Here is a 17,521-nt window from a genome sequence, read left to right as displayed (position 1 = left end):
GGGTGCCTCAGGGGCATGTGGTCTGAGCAAACCTGGGGCCACTCTTTAGGTGGGCATGTAGACTAGGCCCTGTGACGCTTTTGCTGTTATTAAAATACTCCGCCTCTGCTCCCTAAAGTGGCAAGAGGTTGTGTGAGGTGACACCTACTGAGGGGAAGAAAGATCAAATGTTAAAACCACAAAGAAATCTCCGAATCCACAGTACCTGAACAATTCTGGTGTTTATTTCTTTCTTGAAGCAATTCCTAAATGGGGAAATCATCAACCGGGGGCTCTAGGGGTCAATGTCTTTGGCTCACAAGAGAGTAAAGGACAGCTAACTTGTGAGAGATGGGGAGATGATAAGCCCCCCTCCAAAAGGGGTTTCTCAGGTCAGCGTGTTGCTGACTAGGATGGAGACAATGCTCAGAAACAAAGTTGATTCCCCCAATCGCACAGTTCCTTCAATGTCCTCCTCAATCGTATAATCCGGCTCGATGTCCCTCTCAAGATTGGTAGGTCCACCAGAATTGCACAGCTCAGTATTACAACAGCGAACCCAATAGAAACTGTTAGTACGAAAATATCTTCTTCTGGGTGCTTCAGGGGGCTCTTCAGATTTATATACAAATGTGCAATTATATGTACAGTTTTTGTAAATGATGATTTCCCGAGAATTCACACCTAAAAAAAGGTACAAATGAAAATCACAGGTCACATATTTTCTAACTGCAAATATCAAAGCACGTTTACCTTAACCAGCTCCATTCCCAAATGTTGTTACAGTGCCTAAAATTATTTTTTAAAGATATTTGTTTCTTTACATAGTTTTGGCCACATCAGGTCTTAGATGTAGCATGTGGGAACTTTCCTTGCAGCACCCAGGCTTCTCTCTCCTTGTGGTCCATGGGCTCCAGAGCATGAGGGCTCAGTAGTTGCAGAACACAGCCTTAACCGCCCTGCCTCATCTGGGGTCTGAGTTCCCTGACCAGGGGTTGAACCCTCGACTCCTGCATTCGAAGGTAGATTCTTAACCACTGGACCACCAGGGAAGTCCCCAGTATCTAAACTTCCTGAGTAAGTAAGAGTATTCAAGTCCAGTAGAATTTTCATTACTCCATGAACAACTTCTCCTGGAGATGATTTTCCAACTACACTGCCAATTTATCTAGGCATCGGGCCTCCCTAAGTGGTTTTATGGTCCTTCGTCAGGAAGCTATACAAAGAAGTTCTGTTCATTATTTGTCATAAGGATTCCAGGGACCCAGAAATGAATGGAGACCAGGATATATGTTTTGCTGATGTCCCAAGATCACACAGACCCTCAAGGAGACACCCCGATAGTATGGCCTTCAGCTGACTTTCTGCAGTTGGCATGGCCACTCTAGATGAGCTCTTGCCAAGCTCCTCTGCCTGCTGTTCTCAGCTTCTGGCCCAACAAAGAAACATTCATGCCCCGTTAAGACTCACCTGCTTCCTAAGGCAGACATGATGCATCATCCCTCATGACTACTGTGATGACCTCAGCTGAAGGGCTCGCCAGTGGCCTCGACCAACCAATGCTACCTGATCAGGGGTCCCCCGAGACTGCCCTCGAAAATCCCCGGGGTTAAATTCCACAGGCCTCCTTCACCTGTTCTCTTTCCCTTCTGCGTCACAGCTTGTGCACAAATATTTCCACCTGGGACTCACCAGGTTGAATTTACCATTCATGCCTCTGAGGTTGCCTCTTCAAACACATCAGGAGGAACTAAAGACTATGCTCCAGTCATTTGCTCCAAATATGGAGCTTCATGCTCCATATGTGACGACTTCATTAAAGTTCAACATTCTACAGAAAGTGCATAACCCTAGGTCGACAGCTTAATGGATTTTCACCAAATGCACATAACCCCATTCCAGTATCCAGCTCAGGAAACAGAACTGGGTGGAGAGCCTCAAACTGCTCCCTCAGTCTCTCCATTCAGGCACTAGAAGGAGACAAGGCCAAAGGTAAGAAACAGACTGGATCCTGAGCCCACACATGAGTTTGCCTGCTTCTGAATCAATGACAATGAAATCCTTTGCAGGTTTTTGCTGCTGCTTTCTCTTCTCTGCTGATGTTTGTGAAACGCATCCCTGCCTTTGTGCACAGTTTTATGTTCTTCACTTTCCTAGCAGTATACTTTCCATTGATGAATACACCCCAGTTTATTGTTGGTGGACATTAAGGCTGGTTCTGGTTGTAATCTACTCCAAGTAGTGCTGCAGTGAATGTGCTTGTCCTTGTCTTGAGGTGGGGCCATGTGAGCATTTCAGGAGCTGAGTGCCCAGGAGTTGTAATGTTGGGGCTCTGACATGCTTAAGTACCGCTCTGCCAGAGGCTGTGGAAGACACTGCCACTGACTGTACCTACTCTACAGGAGCCCGCAGACTTCAAAATCTCACCAAGACATATTGTGGTCATCTTTGAATGTTTAATCATCCCTTTTGGGGTCATCATATTGTAGTTTCAAGTTACATTTCCACCAAGAGAAATTGTGTTCAACCACTTGTCTTATATTTAGTACCCACACAAATTTCCTATCTGGTAAACTGCCTTCATGGCTTTTGCTTGATTTCTATTGGACGATCTGCTCTTTCAGTTACTGGTTGGTAGTAACTATATTCTGAATATGGGTCATTTAGCAGATATGAGTTTAAGTGCTTTCTCCTCACCCTTGGCATGCACAATTCACTGTCTTGTCAGTACCTTCTCAAGGGCAGATGTGAATTTTTACATTGCTATTGTTGTTCAGTTACTCAGTCATGTCCGACTCTTTGCGACCCCATGGACTGAAGCACGCCAGGCTTCCCTGTCCTTCACCATCTCCCGGAGCTTGCTCATACACATGTCCATTTAGTCGGTGATGCCATCCAACCAACTCACTCTCTGTCGTCTCCTACTCCTGCCTTCTATCTTTCCCAGCATCAGGCTCTTTTCCTACATGTCTGCTCTTTGCCATAAGGGTGGTGTCATCTGCATATCTGAGGTAATTGATACTTCTCCCAGAGATACTGATTCCAGCTTGTGATTCATCCAGCTGAGCATTTTATGTGATGTACTTTGAATATAAGTTAAATGAACAAGGTGACAATATACAGCCTTGACATACTTCTTTCCCAATTTTGAACAAGACAGTTGTTCCCTGTATGGTTATAACTGTTGCTTCTTGACCTGCACACAGGTTTCTCAGGAGGCAGGTCAGGTGGTCTGGTATGCCCATCTCTTTAAGAATTTTCTACTTTGTTGTGATCCACCCAGTCAAAGGGTTTAGTGTGGGCAATGAAGCAGATGTTCTCCTGGAATTCTCTTGTTTTTCCTATGATCTCATGGATGTTGGCAATTTGATCACTGATTCTTCTGCCTTTTCTAAGTCCACCCTGTACATCTGAAAGTTCTCGGTTCACACAGTGTTGAAGCCTAGCTTGGAGGATTTTGAGCATGACCTTTCTAGCATGTGAAATGAGTGCAATTGTGTGGTAACTTGAACATTCTTTGCATTGTCTGTCTTTGGGACTGGAATGAAAACTGACCCTTTCCAGTCCTGTGGTTACCACTGAGTTTTCAAAATTTTCTGGCATATTGAGTGCAATACTTTAACAGCATCATTTTTAAGGATCTGAAATAGCTCACCTGGAATTCCATCACCTCCACTAACTTTGTGCATAGAGATGCTTCCAAAGGCCCACTTGACTTTGCATTCCAGGATGTCTGGTTCTAGATGAGTGATCACACCATCATGGTTATCCATCCTGGTCATTAAGATCTTTTTTTTCTTGTAGTTCTGGGTATTCTTGCCACCTCTTCTTAATATCTTCTGCTTCTGTTAGGTCCATACCATTCATCCTTTATTGTGCCTATCTTTGCATGAAATGTTCCCTTGGTATCTCTTAATTTTCTTGAAGAGACCTCTTTCCCATTCTATCATTTTCCTCTATTTCTCTGCATTGTTCACTTAGGAAGGCTTTCTGATCTCTCCTTGCTGTTCTCTGGAACTCTGCATTCAAATGGATATATCTTTCCTTTTATCCCTTGCCTTTCACTTCTCATCTCAGCTATTTGTAAGGCCTCCTGAGACAACCATTTTGCTTTTTTGCATTTTTCTTGGGGATGGCTTTGATCACTGCCTCCTGTACAATGTTATGAACCTCCATCCATAGTTCGTAAAGCATTCTGTCTTTCAGATCTAATTCCTTGAATCTATTTATCACTTCCACTGTATAACTGTAAGGGATTTGATTTAGGTCTTACCTGAATGGTCTAGCGGTTTCCCCTACTTTCTTCAATTTAAGTCTGAATTCGGCAATAAGGAGTTCACGATCCAAGCCACAATCAGCTCCTAGTCTTCTTTTTGCTGACTGTATAGAGCTTCTCCATCTTTGACTGCAAAGAATATAATCAATCTGGTTTTGGTATTGATCATCTGGTGATGTCCATGTGTAGACTCGTCTCTTGTGTTGTTGGAAGAGGGTGTTTGCTATGACCAGTGCGTTCTTTTGGCAAAACTCTGTTAGCCTTTGCCCTGCTTCACTGTGTACTCCAAGGCCAGACTTGTCTGTTACTCCACTAATCTCTTGACATCCTACTTTTGCATTCCACTCCCCTATGATGAAAAGGACATCTTTTGGGGTGTTAGTTCCAGAAGATCTTGTAAATCTTCATAGAACCATTTGACTTCATCCTCTTCAGCATTACTGGTTGGGGCACAGACTTGGATTACTGTGATATTGAGTGGTTTGCCTTGAAAATGAACAAAGATCATTCTCTCATTTTTGAGAATGCATTCAAGTACCGCATTTTGGACTCTTTTGTAGCCTTTTGTTTACATAAAGCCATGTATTATTTTTTCTCATGTGACCAGGAGTATCTTGTTCAGTTTTTTTTTTTTTTTTATAAATTTATTTATTTTAGTTGGGGGCTAATTACTTTACAATATTGTAATAGTTTTTGCCATACATTGACATGAATCAGCCATGGGTTTACATGTGTTCCCCTTCCTGGACCCCCCCACCCACCTCCCTCCCCATCCCATCCCTCTGGGTCATCCCATTGCCCCGGCCCTGAGCCCTTGTCTCATGCATCGAACATGGAATGGTGTTCTGTTTCACATATGATAATATACATGTTTCAATGCTATTCTCCCAGAACGTCCCACCCTCACCTTCTCCCTCAGAGTCCATAAAATTGTTCTATGCATCTGTGTCTCTTATTCTGTCTCGCATATAGGGTTATCGTTAAAATTATTAATTTTCCAACTGACATAAGGATAGGTTTGTACATTTTCCTTTTGAACAACTTCATTTTTGAGTATTCACTGGTGGCTCAGATGGTAAAGAATCTGTCTGTAATGCAGGAGATCTGGGTTCAATCCCTGGGTCAGAAAGATCCCTTGGAGAAGGGAATGGCTAACCACTCCAGTATTCTTGCCTGGAGAATCCACGGACAGAGGAGCCTGGTGGGCTACACTCCGTAGGGTTGCAAAGATTCGGATACAACTAAGTGACTAACACACAGAGGAACTGAACTGCTTTTTTTGTGTGGTATGAGTACTGTGTACAAGTCTATCCACCACTCATCAAGGCACACAAGAGCCTTTCTCCACTCCAGGGCAGAGGCATCTTTGTCAGAAAGCCTCTACCTTGATATTTGTGTTTCTGGCTTGGATTTTCTCCTGTATCGGTCTATTTTTACACCCGGAGCCCAACACCATATTCTCTTAATAAGTGACAAGATATAAATGCTCTTGGCAGTTCAGAGTGCAAGTCCTCCATCGTTTTTCTTCTCCCAATAGATTGCCTTGGCTGCTCCTAGTCCTTTCCATTTTCATAAACATTTAAAATCAACTTCATGCATGGGCATAAGCACACACACACACAAATATCACACACACACACACACCCCACCTGGTGAGATGTGGACTGTAATTTCATTGTTGTCGTTCAGTCGTATTAGACTCTTTGTGATCCCATGGACTGTAGCACACCAGGCTTCCCTGTCCTTCACCATTTCCCGGAGCTTACTCAAACTCGTCCATTGAGTTGGTGATGCCATCCAACCATCTTGTCCTCTGTTGTCCTCTTCTCCTTCTGCCTTCAACCTTTCCCAGCATCGGAGTCTTTTCCAATGAGTCGGGTCTTTGCATCAGGTGGCCAAAATATTGGAGCTTCAGCTTCGGCATAAGACCTTCCAATGCATATTCAGGGTTGATTTCCTGTAGGATTGACTGGTTTGATTTCCTTCTAGTCCAAGGGACTCTCAAGAGTCTTCTGCAACACCACAGCTCGAAAGCATCTCAGATTAACCTTCACTCTATTGAGACTCACCATTCATAAGCTTGGTGTATCCTACTGTAATTTAAGAATTTAACTTCAATAGACGACTGGGTGCCTAGGTTTTCCAAAAAGGAGTCTGGAAATTTCAACCTCTCGATCTCATTGTGTATCAGTTATGGTTCACAGTGTTCTCCAGGTTTTAATTTATTTCATTAGGAATGTGACATTGATCCCAGGAGGCCAAATCATCACAGTCCCTCATTTTTTAATCAGGTCAGTGAGGGTTAATTGATGACTCTATTTTCATTTCTGACACTGGCAACAAGAATTTTATTTTTCTTCTTTGTTGTCCCTTCTTCTGTTTCATTAATACTCTGAATCCCTCCAGAAAATCAACTTTGGCTTTGTGGGTTTACCTTCTGTTCATTTCTGCTCTCCTCTTTATGTGTCCTTCATCATTTGTTCAGGTGGATAATCTACTCAGTTTCCAACTTCTTGAATGAAAGCTGAGGAATTTTCAACTTCTTCTCTCTTCTACTAGATGCCTGTGATGTGATATATTTTCACTGAACACCTTTAAGCTGCTTTCCCTGAACTTTTAAGTTGTCATAACTTCATGACCATTCAGACCTTACTCTTTCCCAGTTTCTGCTGAGGCTTCTTTTCTGTGTATTGGTGTAGAAATCTCCTGAATAATTACTAAGGATTTGAGAATTTCCTGGTTCTATTGTGAGTAATGATTCTACCTTAGCGTCAGTGTAATAAAGAAAGAACGGTAAGTAATGTCAGTCATTTGAGACTTCCTGACACTGGGTTACCTATGGCACAAACTGACCCTGTAAGAATCGTATGTGGCCACTCCTGGGTCATCTGCTATATATGTTCCTCTTTGGTTAACACAGCTGCTCGGTCCTTCTATAGCAGAGGTTGGAACACTGGTTCCCATGGGACAAACCCAGTTCACAATCTGTGTCTGTAAATAAAGCTTTATTTGAACACAGGGACGATCATATGCTTACTTATCCTCTATAGCTCTTTCTACTCTCACAAGACAACGCTTTGTAGTACTGACAGAGACTAGGCAGCCAATAAAGCTGGAAACATTCTCTGATGAACATGGTCTGCTGCTGTGCTAAGTTTTGTCTTCTTGCCCCAGCATCTAGAAGCCGGGGAGAACTTTTGTGTGGTAAGTACTTTCCTGAGGGGTCTAAGGTACATACACCTCTTGGGCCTGCTTTGCTGGAAACCCTTGACAGAGGACCACACTCCTATGGGCAACAAGGAATTGCCTAGGCTCTGCTGGGGAATCAACCTACCTTGAGCAGGGATGGCCAAGGAGTGGAGGCCTTGAGGTGCAGCAGTCTGCCCAGCCCCTGGAAACAGGGCAGGACACAAGTGCACACAAGGGCCCACCTGGCAGGCAATCTGTCTCTGCAAGAAGCTATTACTGCACTTTCTCTGGGGGTTAAGGCTTGTCCTGGGAGCATGCTCTCAGGATGGGTACAGAGAGAGAAAAGAGTGGCCCTGTCCCCTGAAACTGCTCAGGTGGGGTGACTAGTTTGTAGGCATAAGAAAGATAATCTGGTACTTACGCATGGAGATGGTCAGACAGCGCCTAAGTTCCTCAGGACAATTTGTAATATCTCGACAATTGAAGGAGTTTATGGTCACACAACCATGGCACTTCAAGCTAAAGGCCCCTAGACAAAAGAGAGCAGAGTCAGACTCCTCCTTCGTTGCTACTCACTGCATCTTCCCAGCAGCCGGCCCCTTCCCTCAGCCTCAAGGACTCCCTGAGGCCACACAGCTCAGTCCCCAGTGGGCTCGGAGCCTGGGCAGCACGAGCTTCCTGGACACCAGGATGCCAGGTACACCCAGGAGTTTTCTTCTCCTCAGAGACAGGTTCTCAGGAAAGCTCCCAGGCGGCCAGGTGTGTGAGCCTCTGCTCTGTTGATGGACCCACCTTTTCACGCAGGGCCTGTAGTCATAAGGGGCCAAAGCCACCCTGAGTTCCCTGCACCCAGCCATGCCCGCCTGTTCCAATGAGGAAGGGCCACAGCCAGAGACTCCCCCGGGTCCACCCTGCGGCCCCTGCGTCCATTGGTCCTTAGAGGAGCCTTCCTCCATTCTGACCCTCCCCCTGCTCCTGGACACCTTGTGCTCACCAACTGCACAATTGCTAGATGGAGATCTCAGCTGGCTAAGATGGCAAAAATTCCATTCAGACCCTTAAAATGACCCTGATTAAGTCAAGTCTCATCTTCTTCAAGAAACAGAAGCACTGATACTCACAGGGCTCAACGAAGCCCAGTGGCCATCCCATGAAGAGGAGGAAGGCAAAGAGGAGCATCATCCCTGTGGGGGCTTGAACCTGTAGGTGAGGAAAGCCAGGGCACAAGTCAGCAAGTGTGTGGTTCTTGTAGCCACTTCTGGTCTCTCATCTGAACAGCACAAGTCCTGGCCACCCTTCCCACCTTCCAGCACCTCTGGCTCTTGGCTGAGCACGGCTCTGGGCAGTGACGGGCTTGCAGCCCTTTCCCACACACAGTGGCTTCGCCCCGCACAAGCCTTCATCCTAGATGAAGACATGCTCCTGCTCTGCAACAGGCAGAGCACAAGGCTCAGAGAGGTCTGGGGCTATCTCCATGTGGCCCTCACACTCCACATGGGTCCCCTGATCTCCCTGTGGTGTCCCAACCTCAAGGCTGACCTGTGTGAAGAGCTGGAACATGCTCCATTCAGGGACTTCTAACTTGTCTGAGCTCTGAGACAAATGTAGAGGGCAGTGACAAGAGCAGAGGAACTAGCTGAGAAGAAGCCAGAAGCCCAGTGCCTGTGCTAGGGAGCATGGACCACATGCCATCATGTCTCCCGGGGACTGGGCATAACATGGCCCCATATTACTAAAGGGGAGGCTCTAGGGCTCGTCACCTGAGCCCACACACCAGCACTTGCTGGAGGGAAAGTCCCCCAGCCCCAGGAGTGCTCGCATCTGAAACATTTCCTTGTGGGAACTCAGCAGCACCCTTGAAGCTGCCAATGTCTAGGGTCCTTCTGGAAATTCTCTCCCCGCCCCCAGGGGCCCCGTCTCCCTTGTCAACCGGGGGATTTGCCCTTTCTGCTCAAGGGCTCCTGTCTGAGGGACATGCCTCGCCTGTTGCTGCCTGTCACCCTGAGGAGACCCAGGGGCAGCCCCTGACAGGTACCTGCCACGGGACCAGCTGAGGCCCAGGATGGGGGCTGACTGTGCAGCAACCAGCCATGCCCCTCAGGTGGCGACCATCAGTGTCCTGCCCCTGGGCCCCTGGCTCTCTTCACGCGTGCTCTCTCAGGGATGGCTGGCCCTCAACGTGCTTATGGCCAAAGGTCCTCCCACTCGAGGTGAACACTGGCCAAAGCACAGGGTGCAGAGGACCAAGACTGAAGAGGGGGTCGGAGCCAGCACCCTCAGGGGCTGCTGATCTGCCAGCCAGTCAGCCTCCCACGTGGTACCACCCTCTCCATGTCCAGACCCCTTCCCATGTGGTGCTGTCTGCTCTTCTTACATCTGTCCCTTCCCTCAGGCCACCCATGCTCCCACTGCCAGTCTCGAGAGCAGCTCAGACCCAGAACCACCCCAACTGCTCCTGGAATAGGAGCCTCAGGTAAGAGAAACTGAGGAGACTGTCCTATCCACCACCTCATCAAGACGACAGACCAGGCTTCCCCGGTGGCTTGGGGAGTAAAGGGTCCACCTGCCTATGCAGGAGACACCAATTCAATTCCAGGTCCAGGAAGATCCCACATGTCGCAGAACAATTAAGCCTGTATGCCACAATTACTGAGCCTGTGATCGAGAGGCCAGGAGTGGCAACTACTGATCCCATGAGCCACAACTGCTCCAGTCCTCCAGACCAGAGGTAAGAAGAGATGCTGCTGTAATAAGAAGCCCATGTACCACAACTAGAGAGTAGCCCCCCTAGCTGCAACTAGAGAAAGTCTGTGCAGGAACTAAGACCCAGTACAGTCAAAAATAAATAATAAAATAACAGTGAGAAAAATAAGGATCAAAAACTTGGGAATAAACATACCTAAGGAGACAAAAGACCTCTACTTATAAAACTGTAAGACATTGACGGAAGAAATAAAAAATGACACAAACATAGGGAAAGATATACCGTCTTCTTGCTTTTGAGGAATCAATATTGTCAAATTGACTCTAATACCCTGAACCATCTACCTACCCAATGCAATCCCTAGCAAATTACTAATGGTATTTCCCAGAGAACTAGAAGAAAAAATGCTTGAAATCTGCATGAAAATATAAAAGCTCCTGAACAGCCAAAGCAATCTTCAGAAAGAATAGTGGAGCTGGAGAAATCATATACCCAGACTTCAAGCTATACTTCAAAGCTACAGTACTCAGAAAGAGTAAGGTACTGGCAGAAAAAGAGAAATACAGATCAATGGAACAGGATAAAAATCCCCAAATAAAGCCATGTACCTATGGTAGACTAATGTACATTGAAAGAGGCAAGAATATAAAATGGAGAAAAGACAGTCTCTTGACTAAGCGGTGCTGGGCAAACAGGACAGTTACACGTAAAAGAATGGAGTTAGAACATTTTTTCATACCATATACAAAAATAAATTCAAAATGTATTCATGACTTAAATATAAGACCAGACATTGTAAAACTTCCAGAAGAAAACATAGGCAGGACACTTTTGACATCAATCACAGCAATACCTTATGGATCTGTCTACTAGAGTAATGAAAATAAAAACAAAACTAAACAAAACAGGCCAAATTAAACTTAAAAGCTTTTGCACGACAACTGAAGTCATAGTCAAAATGAAAAGACAATCTAGAGAATTGGAGATAACATTTGCAAACAATGAGACAGACAAGGGGTTAATCTCCAAAATGTACAAACAGAATCAACATCACAATAGATATAAAGAAATGAAAAATGGGCCAAAGACCTACATATATGTTATCCAAAGAAAACATACAGGTGGCCAAAAGTCACATAAAAGACGTTCAATATCACTAATTATTACAGAAATGGAAACCAAAACTCTAGTGAGGAAATATCACGACACACTTGTCAGAAAAGCCATCATACAAAAATCTTCAAATAATACATGCTGGGGAGGGTATGGAGAAAATGGAAGCCTCCTACACTGTTGATGGGAATGCAAATTGATGCAGCCACTCAGGAGAACAGAATGGAGGTTCCTTAAAAAGTGAAAATCACAGCTGCGTATCATCCTGCAATCCCCCTTCCGGGCATAGATCTGGGAAAACCCATAAGTCAAAGAGATAAATGTACCCTAATGTTCACTGCTGCACTATTTACACTACCTAAGACGTGGAAGCAGCCTAAATGTCCATTGAAAGAGGTGAAATAGGTGGATAGGACAGTCTCCTCAGTTTCTCTTACCTGAGGCTCCTATTCCAGGAGCAGTTGGGGTGGTTCTGGGTCTGAGCTGCTCTCGAGACTGGCAGTGGGAGCATGGGTGGCCTGAGGGAAGGGACAGATGTAAGAAGAGCAGACAGCACCACATGGGAAGGGGTCTGGACATGGAGAGGGTGGTACCACGTGGGAGGCTGACTGGCTGGCAGATCAGCAGCCCCTGAGGGTGCTGGCTCCGACCCCCTCTTCAGTCTTGGTCCTCTGCACCCTCTTCCTCAACAAAGGAAGAGGTGAAAAAGATGATGCAATATTACTCAGCCATAGAGAGAACTAAATAATGCCATCTTCAGCAATTAGAGATGGATGGACTAGAGATGATCATGAGGCTTCCTTGGTGGCTCAGCGGAAAAGAATCCACCTGCCAATGCGGGAGATGTGTGTTTGATCCTTGAGTCAGGAAGATCCCCCGGAGAAGAAAATGACAACCCACTTCAGTATTCTTGTCTGGGAAATTCCATGAACAGAGAAGCCTGGTGGGCCACAGTCCACAAGACTGCAAAGAGTCGCACGTGCCAGAGCGACTGAGCACGCACCCAGCTTGCTTACAGGCTTCAGGCAGTCTTCCCAGGTCACTAGCGAAGGTCACTTCCTGACAAGCAAAGGAACCTCAGGATGGTCTGGGACCCTCGAGAAAGGACAAATTCACCCAAACCTTAGGTATTGCAGACAACGTCTGATGGCAAATATCTGATCTGGATCCTCAGCCTCGAGCGAGCTTTAGAAGTCCAATCAGTCACTCCTCATGAAAAGTTCCAGTAAAACAGTGTTTTAAATTCTATATGGTCGACCTCTATTCTTCTTGCACTCATTGGAATGATCAAGACAAGTTGATTGCAACTAGACTAACTGGCAAACGCAGTCTCACTATGGTTGTCTCCAATACAAATGGGGTAAACGAGGAAAGAAAAAACTATGTTTCGGTAATACAGCTGAATGAATATCAGGTTCTACTTCTGCTGTCTACCTTTTAGGTTATGTTTCTGAACTGTAAACTGGACTAAACCCTGAATTCTTCTAGACCTGTTACCTCAAAATTTGGCTACATCCTTCCAAACAAAAATTTCCTCTTTTCCTCCCACCCTCTTGACTTGCGGTCATTAAGAACTAAAGCCGCCCTTTTTTGAAAGCCATGCAATATAGATGGACAACTCTGTCTAAAATCTCAAAAATTACCACAACAGCTCATATATAGACAGTCATGGTGCCTGTTGCCATGTGGGCCACTCAGGAACATCACTCAAGACCTTCAAACTGCAAACCAGGAAAACCTGATAATTTGCCACCACCTGCCCTCTAGGTAAATGCTTCAAATCTGATATGAGGCTACACTGGCCGCCCTCAACACTCAGAAACTGGTGTATCATTGGCTCCCATCATTCACTGTTACTTCCTTTTGTTTCCATGGCAATGCCTCATCAAGTACCCAGCTTCTCTCACAATGTAGGACTAACTTAGAACGTCAGCTGCATACTACATCCTAGAATGAGACACAATGACTTGACTGACTTCTGTTCAAGACTAAGAGAGTAATTCAATAAAAATTGGGGTGACCTACCACCTCAGCTTTAATGTGTGAACATTCCAGGCAAGGTGAAGAGGGCAGTAAGAGGGCTCGAGGCAGGTCTTCACAAAATACATCAACTCTGCATAATGATTACGCTGGTTTAATATGACTTGAGAGATACCCAGTACAAGAGGAAACACTCTGACCCTACTTTGTTCCCCTGAAAGCAAAAGGCAAAACTCCCAGGGGAAGGTATTCCACCTATGTGAGGAGGATTGGAGAGCATCCTTATCATCAAAGACAGGGAGATATTGAGACTGAGCAGGGGCATAAACAAATTTTGTTACTTCTTCATTAATGTGATACACCAAGGAGAAATCCTTCTCTCTTCTTAATTCTTCTCAAATAATTAATTCTTTATCTAAACAGTTACATAAACAGCTTTCTGTGGTCACTTCTTAAGTCCTATAGCTGTGGGGCCTCCATACCTACAAAATTAAATTGGTTTTCCTTCTGTTAACATCATGGCTGAATCAACTTAATTAGACCAGGCAAAGGAACCTAGAAGGCATTACAACCTCCAGAAAGAGAAAGAAATGAACATCCTAAGATAAAAACACAAAATATCTGAAAATGAAAACTCACTAAATGGGACGAACAGCTAAATAGATGCTAGAAAACAGAGCAATAGGAAATGTGAGGGAAGGTTTACACAGAATAGCCAAACTGATACCCAGAGAAACAAAAACAAAGGCATGGGCAGAAGTGCCAAAGCGGGAATCATAAGTGAGAGTCCCACACCTGGTATCCACGTAACCAGAGTCCTAGAATGAGAAGACAGAGAGCCAATCTCTGAAGAAATAATGCCAGACACGACAATTTCCCAAGATGACTTGGGCCATCAGCCCACAACCCAAAAAGTTCAGTGTGGCAGGTCAATAGTAAATCTCACACAAGAAACATCAATCTTAGACGGACCACAGCTGAACTGTGGAAAACGATTTTTAGTCAGGGACAATCTGAACGTGAGCCAGAGGAAACCCAGGCAGTAACTCGGGCAGCAACCAACTCAGCCGTGTCTGGTCTTTCCACAAAAAGCCAGGAGAAACAGAAATCCTCAGGGACAATCGCTTCCAAATGCTGTAGAGTGAAGACACTGAGCACCAGGACCTCTACTCTAATGAAGAGAAATGATACTTCAAAATGAAGGTAAAATGAATATGCTTCAACACAAGAAGCGTTCCCCTGTCTACTTACCAGCAGATCCCACTATAAGACATGTTAACTGCACATCCCAGTTAGAAACAAAACACATGAAACTAGAGCCCGAAGCACAGGGTGTAATAGAGCTGAGATGGGGAAACTGCTCCATTAGCATCAGTCAGTGTGAACTTGAAGGCAAAACAGATAACAGGAGAAAAGACAGTAAGAGATGAAGGAGGATGGCGATTGCATGTCCATAAGGGACTGTGAACCTCAATCAGAGTACCATTCCTAACTACAGGGATATTAAGCAAGACAGGAGTCATCTCTCCTGTTTGCAATTTAAGAACACAGTTCCAAAATAATAATGCCCTCCCTACTTCCCACCCCCTTCTTTCTGTGTAGAAAACCAAACCTATTTTGGGCACCACGATAAAAAAATATTACAAAACAAAACCAGACCTAGCCTTTCGGATCCGCCATCTGTGGTGGAACCGCTGCCAAGATGCAGATTTTTGTGAAGACCGTGACAGGGAAGACCATCACTCTCGAGTTCGAGCCCTCGGATACAATAGAAAATGTAAAGGCCAAGATCCAGGATAAAGAAGGAATTCCTCCTGACTAGCAAAGACTGATCTTTGCTGGCAAGCAACTGGAAGATGGACGTACTTTGTCTGACTACAACATTCAAAATGAGTCCACTCTTCATCTAGTGTTGAGACTTCGTGGTGGTGCTAAGAAAAGGAAGAAGTCTTACACCACTCCCAAGAGGAACAAGCATAAGAGAAAGAAGGTTAAACTGGCTGTTCTGAAGTACTATAAGGTGGATGAGAATGGCAAAATCAGTCGCCTTCGCCGGGAGTGTTCCTCAGATGAATGTGGTGCTGGAGTTTTTATGACCAGTCACTTCCACAGACATTATTGTGGCAAATGTTGTCTGACCTATTGTTTCAACAAACCAGAAGACAAGTAATTGTATATTGGTTAATAAAGATATGAGCTAAAAAAACAACAACCAAAAAAAACCCCAAACCTAAACACCCTCAAGACCTGGCAGGAAGAGTAGGGAAACAAGCATCCATCAGAAATGCTGCAGACACGGGATCCCATATTCCATCTCAAAACCCAAGAAAGTGACAGCCAATTCAACCCGACACGAAGGACCTGAAAGCAAAACGAGCCGAGAATGGAAAGTGGAGGGAGTGCTATGTGTCAGGTGGAGGTTCCTGTCCCCAGGGTTGAAGCTGCTAGATGGATTGGGGCAGCCCACGGGCGCGGGGTGCTTTGGGCTTCTGCGCTGTGAGTGGCACCAGCAGGATCCCGCAACCTTGTTCTAGGGCGCAGTGCCAAATCCCAGAATCTGCCAACACTGATCTGAGGCCGACACTGATCTGAGGCGGACTCCGGGCCTGTAGCACAGCCCCTGAAGGAAAGTTACATGGCTCAAAATAGCCTGAGTTAAAGCTCCCCTCCAGGTCCTCCCCACCATTCTACGCAAAACAAAGAACTCTCTCACCCAAAAGAAAAAATGGACATTAAGGTTGATTATGCCCAGCTCCCAGCTGGTCCAGCGTCTGGCCGATCTCCAAAATTTCTTGCCCCAGCCGTTTAAGAGATAACTACTCCGAGCAACCTTGGAGAAGCATAGGTCCCCTTAAGACAATAACTTTCCACATACATGCCTATATATAGTTAATCATTTCTTAGGTTAGCGCAGCAGCTCGCTAATCTGACTGCTGCCCCTTCTCCCCTCATTAAAGGTGATCTGTTCCTGTAAAGTGCCAGTCTCGTTCTTTTTCTGAACCTCGTCTTCTCTAACTACTTTACCTTACAGCCCCCACCTCCCATTCATTGCCCAACCTTCCAGAACCTTCAACACTCCCCGTGTCCGGCCAAGAGCTTCGGAGATCTATCTCCTCCACAAGCCCCTGACTTCACTCTCCACCCATCGTCTTGTTCTGTGCTACAACTGTCATGTGCTGCTAGAAACGTCTCTGCACTCCATGTCCTTCTCAGGCCTCCCTAACGTTCCCCGGGGGATCCCATCTACCGGCAGACCTTCTGGAACCTTCAGTCCCGGTGCTCTGTGAAGACCTGGAATCGTCCCTGACACTCGCTCCCTGCCAAGAACCATGGAACTTCCCCGCCCCCGTGTCCCAGCCAGACCGTGGAATTTCCTTTCCACTTCCTCCCGACCCCACCCTTATCTTGTCCAAACCTTCTGGCACCTTCCCGGACACGACCTCCAGGGGGTTCCACAGGCTATACGTAGTGCAACTGCCGCGGGTGTGTGAGAAGAGTCCGCTCAGGCTCGGCACGCACACTCCACCCGGAAGCACTGAGCAGCCTCTCCCATCAGGCCTTGCGTGGCTTCCAGAAGGTTTCGCCTTGTTGGTAGGTGGGAGCGCCCCCAGGGGCAGTCTCGTCAGAGCGCCTGGCAGAGGTCGATGCCCATAAGTGTTAAGAAGACACGGAGCGGGGAGATGGTTCCAGAAGGTCTGGGCAGGAGCAGGGGTGGCGGGGGAGGTTCACGCTGTGACATACCCCAGCATCACAAGTGTCCCATGACTGACAGTACTAGCGTTCCTTCTCTGTTACTGTGAAACTGAGGGAGAATCATTACTCAGGAGAGAACCAGCAAATCCCCAAATTCTTAGTAACTAGTCCTAAACCACGGAGAAGGCAATGGCACCCTACTCCAGTACTCTTGCCTGGAAAATCCCATGGATGGAGGAGCCTGGTAGGCTGCAGTCCATGGGGTCGCTGAGAGTCGAACACCACTGAAGCGACTTAGCAGCAGCAGCAGTAGCAGTCCTAAGCCAATTACGCAGAAGAGAAGCCCCAGCAGAAACTGGGTAATAGTAAGGTCTAAAGGACTGTGGGGTTATCACAAGTTAAAAGTGCAGGGAAAGGAGCGGAAAAGGTGCTTAGTGAAAATATATCACCTTACATGCATGTAGCAGAAGAGAAAACAGGGTGAAAATTTTCTCAACTTCCATTCAAGAGGTTAGGAAAAGAATAGATTATCCACCCAAAGAAATGACGAAGGAAATATAAAGAGGAGAGGAGAAGTGAATAGGAGG

The 17,521-nt window shown here is 45.9% G+C and overlaps 1 protein-coding gene and 1 pseudogene across 3 annotated transcripts; one reads left to right on the top strand and one right to left on the bottom strand.

The window, feature by feature from the left end:
- Positions 1-202: 202 nt before the first annotated feature.
- On the bottom strand, positions 203-16,778 carry LOC145511598 (glycosyl-phosphatidylinositol-anchored molecule-like protein). Of its 2 annotated transcripts, none has more exons than XM_081505146.1 (4): positions 16,657-16,778; positions 8,566-8,644; positions 7,866-7,973; positions 203-663 (listed from the first exon to the last, which is right to left on the bottom strand). In XM_081505146.1, the coding sequence occupies exons 2-4, from the start codon at positions 8,624-8,626 to the stop codon at positions 368-370; spliced, it is 465 nt and encodes a 154-aa protein (XP_081361272.1). In that variant the 5' UTR covers positions 8,627-8,644; positions 16,657-16,778; the 3' UTR covers positions 203-367. The 2 variants fall into 2 exon arrangements, with proteins under 2 accessions (XP_081361272.1, XP_081361273.1); XM_081505147.1 differs by having other exon boundaries at positions 16,667-16,778.
- Positions 14,919-15,464, top strand: LOC145511597 (ubiquitin-ribosomal protein eS31 fusion protein pseudogene; annotated as a pseudogene). Its single transcript, XR_014057983.1, has one exon. The product of XR_014057983.1 is annotated as a ubiquitin-ribosomal protein eS31 fusion protein pseudogene (transcript).
- Positions 16,779-17,521: the final 743 nt, after the last annotated feature.

Source organism: Giraffa tippelskirchi, chromosome 6 (genome assembly GCF_054371585.1).
Source record: "Giraffa tippelskirchi isolate mGirTip1 chromosome 6, T2T-mGirTip1v1.2.pri, whole genome shotgun sequence".
Taxonomy (NCBI): Eukaryota; Metazoa; Chordata; class Mammalia; order Artiodactyla; family Giraffidae; genus Giraffa; species Giraffa tippelskirchi.
Note: the sequence above shows the minus strand (reverse complement) of the source record. Positions and strands in the feature narration are given on the sequence as shown.

Coding starts and splice junctions, on each gene's coding strand:
- LOC145511598 (XM_081505146.1), bottom strand. CDS start 8,626: ATGATGCTCCTCTTTGCCTTCCTCCTCTTCATGGGATGGCCACTGGGC. Junction 7,974..8,565: donor ACTGGGCTTCGTTGAGCCCT/GTGAGTATCAGT, acceptor TCTTTTGTCTAG/GGGCCTTTAGCTTGAAGTGC. Junction 664..7,865: donor CTGTCTGACCATCTCCATGC/GTAAGTACCAGA, acceptor ACCTTTTTTTAG/GTGTGAATTCTCGGGAAATC.